The sequence below is a fragment of the Cornus florida genome, unplaced genomic scaffold (genome assembly GCF_030987335.1).
Source record: "Cornus florida cultivar Cherokee Brave unplaced genomic scaffold, ASM3098733v1 CherokeeBrave_3.0.0_Hap2_Chr08, whole genome shotgun sequence".
Taxonomy (NCBI): Eukaryota; Viridiplantae; Streptophyta; class Magnoliopsida; order Cornales; family Cornaceae; genus Cornus; species Cornus florida.
The window spans coordinates 46,446,662-46,456,028 of record NW_026775578.1 but is presented as its reverse complement, the minus strand read 5'-3'; the positions used below and the strand labels follow the sequence as shown (position 1 = coordinate 46,456,028).

Below are 9,367 nucleotides of genomic sequence, written 5' to 3'. Positions count from 1 at the left end.
CCCACCTTTGGCTTTATTTGCTTCCTTCTTTCTCCACTTTGCTCCTTTCTTTGTTTAATTCCAGAATTGCTTCAATTAAGCTCTTATTTGGCTGAGTTAGCTTATTTACGGGATAAGTGCCTGAAAATGAAAATAATTTGAAATCAATCTAAAACGGTAGAGTAAGATAGATAAAGGTATTACAATGCCTAAGCTTAAGGGGTTTAAATACGCACTTTTCAGCGCTTTGAGTTTTACAATTACAGATCGAGGTATTTATATCTAACTATTTATTTATGCATTATAGATATGTGAAAATTATGAAATTCTAAGATATGGGATTCATGTAAATCATGTGATTAATGCTTGACATTAATAATTATAGTTTACACATGCCCTTCATATTCTTTAATTTCTAGGCACTTAATGATAATTTCATTGATATTGTTTATCTAGGTTGGCAAAAGGAAGGTCATAGGACCAAAATGTTTTGTGTGGTCTAGAAGGTGAGTGCTTTAAAACGACATCTAAAGTTGCTTAACAAAAATGATTATGGTGTAATTTCCACAAGGGTAGCTACCTACAGAGAGGAATTGTCAAAATGCCAATCTAATCTTGGTTTGAATCCAACTGATGATCAACTCAGACTCAATAAAAGGGACCTGGCCGGCTACTAAGTTTTATGAGCTTTGCTTAGCTAAGGAGATGCATGTTCTTTAAGTAAAAAACACATATACATTGTCTTAGGATGTAGGGGGTCAAAACACTACATACTTCAGGAAACCATTCTAATCCAAGGCCAATAGGAGAAAGATTGTTTCAATTGAAGATTCTAATGGGAATGTTGTTCAGGATCAAGACCTTAAGAATGAGTTTCTCTGCTACTTCCAGAACCTCTTAGACAAACCTACAGTAATTACACAGGTATGTCCTCTTTCTCAAACTTAATTTCCAAGTTTGTTCATACCTTTTACCTCCACTCACTCATATACCAATAGACTTGGAAATTTATAATTGCATTCTCTCTTTTTATCCTTATAAAAGCCCTTGACATAGTGGCTTTAATTCATGTTTTTTTCTCCCATGCATTCATATCATTGGACAAGATATCATTAATGCAATCAAGGATTTTTTTCATATCTCGTAGAATACTTTCTGAAATAAATTATTCTTATTTGCATTAGTGCCTAAAGTACCTAACCCTATAAATGTCAGTGACTTTCGACATATTTCTTGTTGTAACTTGATCTATAAATGTATATCTAAACTTATTGCAACTAAGCTTAGCACTGTTCTTCCCTCAATTATTAATCCCTCACAGAATGACTTTGTTAAAAATAGACAAATAACAAATAACATACAAGGTTGTGCTTTTGCTAATGGACAGTTTTGGTTTCTTGTTTAAGTTTTTATGCTTGCTTGTTTAAGTTTACCAAGTTGGCTTGTTGTAATGGTCTTTTGAGGCCTTCTTGTATCTTGTTGTTGCCTTGGACTGTGTCCATCTTCATGGATTGTGTACATATTTTATATATTTTATATAAGCTTACCCTTTCAACTAAAAAAAATAGATAACATAATTCTAGCACATGAGCTTTGTAATGGCTATCACAAAGCCCCTTAGCCACCATGTTGTACTCTCAAAAAGGCATTTGATTCACTGCACAGGCAGTTTACACTTGATGCCATACATTTATTTGGTTTTCCAAACATGTTTGTACATTGGATCTAGCCCAATGCATTACTAACCCCTTCCTATTCTATATCTCTTAATGGGCAATTATTTAGGTTTTTTAAGGGCAAAAGGGGCATTAGGCAAGGAGATCCTATTTTTCCCTTGCTCTTTGTACTTGCGATGGAGTTGCTCTCTCTGTCACTCAACAATGCTATCTCTCAAAGCTCAAGTTTTATATGTATCACTGGAGGTGCAACAAGCTGTCCATCTCCCATCTTGTTTTTTATGATCGATATCTTACTATATTTTCATAAATGAATTGTGAAGAGACAAATATGATGTAATGCTTTGGAGTAGGTACCATTCCAACCACACAGCACTATTTGATTGTCATCTCTTTGTGTGTGTGAGTGAGTCTTTTTTTTGTTTGTTAAAGAAAATGGACAGATATTTGTGGCAATAATGTGCAATGTATAGCATGAGTTTATGTAGGTATTTTCAGGGATGTCAATGGGTTTCAATTTAAAGCACCTTATATTTAAATTGTTTTTGTTTTCTCAGTTTTGATTTTTTTTTTAAAGCAACCTCCTAGGCCAATTGTTGGTTCTTCCATGTATAATCCCAGAATTTATAATATATTATGGATCTAACCATCTCTAGTCTATCAATATTTTTGAGTCATGTTTATCTATTGAGTTCAAGTATGTATGAGTAGGTGTGTATGAGTGTATTTTTTGTTAAAATAAAAAATATATATATTAATTTTTTTTTCTTCATGTATTACAACTTCTACCAACCAATAAAATTGGGTTATTAAAAGGAACTACAAAAAACAAATTACATATATTACAACTTCTACCAACCTGTAAAACCTAGGTATTAAAAGGAACCATGCATATGGAAGGAACTTATAGAAGGAACTTTACTAAAGGAAAAAAATATTTATAAAACTGTTTTCGATAAATTGCTTATTATTGAAGTCAAACTTATTACTTCTATTTACAAAATAACAATAATAAATTAAATAAAATAAAAATGATGCATTCCAATTAGTTGCCAATGGGTAGGTTTGGGACATATGATTCAAACTCGACCCATCCCCCAACAAATGTAAGATAAACAGTTAAATTTTTATCAATCATAATAATAAAAAGTTGTTAAAAGTTAAAATTATCGTAAGAAATGAAGAGAGAGAAACAATAGTTAATAGAATTAAATTAATCTTTTATATATATATAATTAATTGGGGCGAGCTAGTTTAGGGCTTTGGGTTTTAAATTATTTTTTTAAACCAGCCCCTAATCCTATTAAGATGATCCTAAATCTGTCTCGGGCGAAATGGAGAAGCCCTTAAAATTACAGAAACAAACATTAATTACTGTAAGTGCAAAATTCTACTCAACCAATAACAATTGAGAAAAATAATACAACACACTCAAGAACAGTAAAAATAAATAAGAACAGTATCTAGAAAAGCGTAGAATTGCTCAATCCTTTTATTCGAGGTCTGGGCCTCCATTTATACACAAAAGATTCGTTGAATTATGGTAGGACTCGCATTGCTTGTCCTCTAATTCTTTCCCTACAGAAATTCTTTACAAATAGAGCTCCTTCCTTTGTATAATTTTCCTTCTGTAGTAATTTCTTTCTTTGTTGTATCTTTCTTCTAATATGACTAATTTCCTTTCAATGAATTTGGGCCATAAGTAACCTGATCCATGTGACATTGATAACGGGCTGGATCTCTTGTTTCAGGCTTGAGCAATGCTACAGAGATCAATTAACTGTGACCTTGGGCTAGTGTCTTATGACTTTGGGCTGTCAACGAGCTTGGATTGGGCTTTGAGCAAGATGGACCTCTGACATTTGTGATGGATATTTATATTGCGATGACGTGTACAATTCTTACTGGAGGGAGATTTTTCCCTCCACAATTACCTTAACCCTAGGTAAAATAAAAGAAACAGAAGGTGAACCCTTATATATCTTGGAGTTTTGCAAGAAATCTCTTGAACTACAAGATATTCTCATTTTGTTGCCGTCTAAGTCATCGAAAAAGACAAAAAATTCATTGGAGTTTAGACCTACAAAGTCCCACCAGTACTGAAAAAGTCTCACCGGTTGGACTTAATTGATAGAATGACTTCGTACTTGTGTGTTTTTTTAAATTAGATTTTGACTCAATTTTGTTCTAAAACTGATCGAATGACCAATACGCATACGAGAGACATTTATTTTCACCATTGTTAAGAGCTTTTGAGAGGGTTTTTGAGAGAAAATCACAATTGATTTTTCTGTTTGTTTTTCTTTATTTGAAAGCACACACTTACTATTTGAGAGTGATATTAGGGTGATGTTCATGAGAGTGATATTAGGGTGGCGTACAAATCGAGCTTTTACGATTTATCTTAGTTGATCATAACATCAGTATTTTTTGTTTCCTTTCATTTTTGTGATTGTGAAAAATGCGAGTAAAATCACTTGAGAAGTGAGTCAACGTGAAATGATTACATTGATGTGGATCAATGTTGCTAGTTGTTCCGAAGTCACTAGGATCAAAACGACAGGTGATTCCAAAGGTATTCGAATCATAGACTCACGTGGAGAGTAGTTTCAAATGTACTGGAACTTGTTGTACGTACTCCTTTTAATCCCAGTGGATTGTTTCGCCAGGTGCGCACAATCTTTGTTTTTTTTTTCGTTTGCATTTTCACGTTAAAGAATTGATGGTATCGTCTCTCATTTTAAATTATTGCATTATTATTGCTATTAATCTAATTTTAATTTGATAGAATTAAAATTAATTTTAAAAACTTAGGTAAAGTGCAGAAAACTCTTCTGATATATAGATTTTGTGCAAAATTAGTCCCTACTTTTTTAAAATGTGCATGTAAGTCCACAAAATTAAAAAAAAAAAAAAAAAAAGGTGTAGAACTAGTCTCTCTGACCACCTTTTTACAAAAAGTAAAGCTGAAAACCCCATTTTACCATTTTATTTCCCATTTTACCCCTCACCATTTGTGCATAGAACCCCCTCTAAACCCAATTCTTCTCTCTCTATTGTTGTATTATACAATATATATATATATATATATATATATATATATATATATATACATACATACATACATATATCTATCCTTTTGAACAATATGATGCAGCAGTTACCTCATCAAAATGGTTTAAGGCCCCCGCAGTTAATGCTGCAACAACAAACACAGCAACATAGACTGCATCACCAATTTCAGCCATCATTTGGCCATTTGCCGGGGCTGCAGTCCCAACTATATCAGCCATAATATATTATAAATACCAGCCATGGCTTGTAACTATAATAATATACATTCAACACAGGACAAAAAATTGATATATTGTACTGGAGGAAATGGCTTGTAACCATAATAATATATGATCGATGTGAGATGGTACAAACCAGGGGTTGTGTAGAATTGAAGCTTGAGATTGAAAATTGGCCTTTGTGGTCTTTCTGTCTCTGAAAATGGATAATAGTATTGGGAAAAAGATCTGGTGGTTTTCCTCTTTGTGTATTTTCATTGGAGATATGATTACTACAAGTTAAGTAACATACTGTGATGGCTTGTAGAAAGATGAATTATTATTATTTTTTTTAATATGAAGTCCCTTTCATATATAATATTGATACTTATCAATCTTGATAGTAATTAGACCATAACATCCCAAATTAAGCAAGGTCCTTTTGATCTTTAACAAAAAATTTGAACGGGTATTGCTAATCATTTATAACCGGATTCTCGCCAGAAAAATCACCGGAATCGGATTTTCGCCAGAGAAGACGCGTGGGGCGCATGACAGCACGTGAAATCTACGCGCAAAATTTCAGGTGGCGAGTGTAAACGCGTGCAACGTCGTCTGTGGCTTTTATTTGCAGCGTCGTGTTCATCTTGGTATTGTGGACCTTATTCTGCCATCAAAATGTGATTTTGATCACGTTTAATTTCTGCGTTGTTGGCTCTCAAACGTAAAGGTTTGATCACCTTCAGGTTTCGACAGAGAGGGTAAGTGGAATGGGATTGAAACCACATTTCAATCCATCTTTGAATGATTTGGGATTGAATTCTAACATGGGTATTGATTTGAGGATTGAGGGATCGAGATCGCGGCCGAGGGCGGCGGTGGCGGTAAATTCTACATGGTCGAGTATGAAGTCGAAGCGGTGGCGGCGACGTAGGGTGGGGAGGTCGTTGGCGACCGCGTCTTGTTTGCGGCAGTACCAGAACCATTTGGCATAGAGATGAAAGAAAGAAGTTAATGGAGGTTTGTTAATAACTTCTGCAGATGCGCGGAAGAAGATGAACAGTGACATATGGACATAAGGCTGTGTTTGGGTTAAGGGAAATTAGGTTTAGGTGGTGTTTGGGATAAAAGGGTCATTTTACATGTTCTTTATTTATAATTATTAATTTATTCACTGAAGGGAGGGTATTATCGTCATTTTACACCACACAGGGACCTATTTGCACCAACTTGATAGTATAGGGGTTTTTTTATCACAAATGAACCTATATGCACTATATCGATAGTACAGAGGGTTTTCTACACTTGACCCTTTTAAAATCAAGAGAAAGCTTGACCTTGCCAACTTAACCTAGTACGTGGCATCACTTAATTGGCAAACATGACAAATATAGTAAAGTCAAAGAAACTACCATTGCATCTCCTCTACAATTCACTTTCATGTAGTACAATTGAATTGAAGTGCAGCAACAAATAACAACATTAGATCAATAATGCCCTCACAGAAAAATTAAATCAATAATTCAAATCCATTAAAATCAATAATTCAAATTCATTAAAATAAAGATGTAACGTCATATTGTTTCAACATTGGATTCTCAAGTCAATGATATTGTAATATTACAGCATAATGCTATATAATTATTGTATATTCTCAAAATATGTGTGTTAGTATTAAAATGCACAGGTCAATGGTCTTGGTATAATGTTGTAGTGGGGGTATTTACGTAATTACAAAGTCTTGGCAGAGGTGGTTCGCATGAGGCAAAGTCATTCCGTTTTGTCTCCTTCAGACAGAACCTCCTCCATGCCTTCCTCTCCGACCACTTCCAAACCCAAACCCTAGAATTAGATCTCACAATTTCTCTTTCTTCCAATCAAAGAATCCCAATTCCGAAGCATTCCTGGATCCTCAGATCATATATTCTTCAATTAACCGTCCCCATGTTACAGTCCCCATTTTACTTTTAGAGAGAGAAAACGTGATCATTCAACAATTCAATACCAAAATCGATTCTATTGGAGCTCTGTTGATGTTGCTTATTGTGATTCTGCGATTTTTACCGATCTGAACGATGGTTTCGGAGCCCGATTTGGTCCTCTACGCATGTATCTCCAAAGGAACTACGATTCTCGCAGAGTTCAACTCCACAGACGCCGGTCTCGGAACCCTAGCTGCAAAATGCCTCGAGAAGGCTCCTCCTTTGCACACAGTGTTCTCTCATACGATTCGAAACAGAACTTACACGTTCTTGATGGACGATCCTCTCGTCTATTTCGCTATATTCGATAAAGATCTCCACAGTTCAGAAGGTCTCTCCTTTCTCAGAAGTGTTAAAGACGCGTTCAATGAGATCATCGATAGCAAGTGTTTGGATAATTTGAATTCTTTTTGTTTTCAAGGCGAATTCAATCCGGTTTTTCACCGATTGTTGGCGCCACCGCCGGCAGATTCAGAAGTTCGGCATTCGCCGCAAGATGTCTTCAAACGCGGCAAAGGAGAGGGTTTGGATTCGCTCAGAGGAGAGAAAATTGGGTGTGTGCCTATGTTTAATGGCGATATGGGTAAGAATTTGAAGAAGAAAAAGAAGAAGAAGAGGTTGTTTGTGGACGCCAATGTTGAAGATGAGGATGGATTCAGTTTGAATGACGACAAGGTGGATGTTTCTGCTGCTGCTGCTGGTGGTGGTGTTCGGAGTAGAGAATTGTCGGTGTTCATGCAGAAGAATGGACTGGTTGCTGTCGATCCGGGCCACCAAAAGGCACGGCGGGTGTGGAAGAAACATGTCTGGGTGGTGTTGTTACTGGACTTGATTGTGTGTTGTATCTTGTTTGGAGTATGGTTGTGGGTTTGCAGGGGCTTTAAATGCATTCGTGGTTGAATTACAGTGTCTCAACTCTAGAGAGGTTTGAAGGCTTTGGTGGTGTCCTGCTTCAAGTTTGGGTGTTTTATCTGTATATTGCTGTTGTAAAATTAAGTTTGCTGAGCGTTCTATTGGCAATCCAATTCAACTTCTGGTTCAGCTTCTACTGGTAATTGCTCTTTTGTCTTCTTCTATGAGATACAATGCCCTTTTATGAATTTTAGGGCTGAGAATATATACCACTCCTTATATGGTTCTGAACTAGCTTGTTTTTATGGCTTAAACTGTGCATAACTACAGATATATAGCATTGCACAGCTAAATTATTTGCTTATTTGGTATTTGGGCTGCATGAAATGAAAATTGTTCCTTTTTGAGTCTTGTAATTTGTTTCAGTTTCAATCTTTTAAATGTGTTATTATTGTTTATGGAGAGATATTTACAGGAAGACTGTTTGGACTGAGATAATATGTGACATATATATTGGGCAAGGGATTCCAATATTATTGATATAAAAATAGACGTAGGTACCTCTGAAAATTGTCAGAAGCCTTCTTTTCCTTTTGATAAATACCTCTGTTTAAATCTATGCTCCCTAAACCTTTCAACTAGATGATCTGTATGCTAAAATGTGTATATGACCATATAGGGTACCTGATGCAAAATCAGGTATTGAATTTTAAATATTTGCCATTGTGACTAATGATGCTTGGCTTCTTAAAAAGATGAAAAATTAAATATTAAAATCTTACCCTCAAAGTTGGGGCTGTTCAACAAATCAAGCCATTTTCTGGCAACTTAAGCTACAGTCAGTTAAAAGCTTGTTCAAGTTCAGCCATTGAGCTGGGCGGTTTTGTGTGATAAATTAACCAACATTGGGCAATTCTCACATTTGATCTTTTTAGTTTAAATGAATAGACAAATAGAACTTATTTATTTATTGGATACATTAAACAGAACTATTTTGATACCATGCAATACAAATATAGAGTCATTGACATGACGAATATAGTCACTTTTGCTGGAAGATTCTAATTAGTATCATGCAGCAGATTCTGTTATCAAAATCAATCAAGCACTAAAAGCTGCTGGCCTGGCGGGGTGGGATGAGATTTAGTAGAATGTTTTTTCTCTATTCTAGTTAGCACCATTGGTGCTTTCTTCTTTGTTGCAACCTTTTCTTATGTTTAGGTTTCGTTGCTATCTTATTAGAAGACTGTTCTTTTTTGTTTAATTTAATTGCTACCTCGAATGATCTAATATTTAGTACAATCCTGAACAGTTTTAGCCTATATAAGCAAGAGCCCTTTTTGGTCATTCTGAGAGCAATTCAAGGACATCGCTATCCCATTGCTTTGGTATGACTGTCTAGATACTTTAAAGGCTAATTAAAGGGTACTGTCCTTTCAGCTTTCACCAAGCCAATTCCACATTAACACCCTATCTTCCAAGAAGAAAATGTGCTAGTTTTTGGCAAGTTTGTATATACAAAATTATGGTCTTCGAGAATAACCTGAAAATGTGCTTCAAGAGAACATGATAACATTGAAGAGAGTATGAAATTTGTGTTTGCAGA

General features: G+C 35.2%; 1 protein-coding gene across 1 annotated transcript; it reads left to right on the top strand.

Moving 5' to 3' along the window:
- The first annotated feature begins 6,645 nt into the window (after positions 1 to 6,645).
- Positions 6,646 to 8,177, top strand: LOC132271597 (phytolongin Phyl2.2). The gene has a single exon (XM_059773038.1). It carries the CDS (start codon positions 7,003 to 7,005, stop codon positions 7,807 to 7,809), a length of 807 nt encoding a protein of 268 aa, XP_059629021.1. The 5' UTR covers positions 6,646 to 7,002; the 3' UTR covers positions 7,810 to 8,177.
- Positions 8,178 to 9,367: the final 1,190 nt, after the last annotated feature.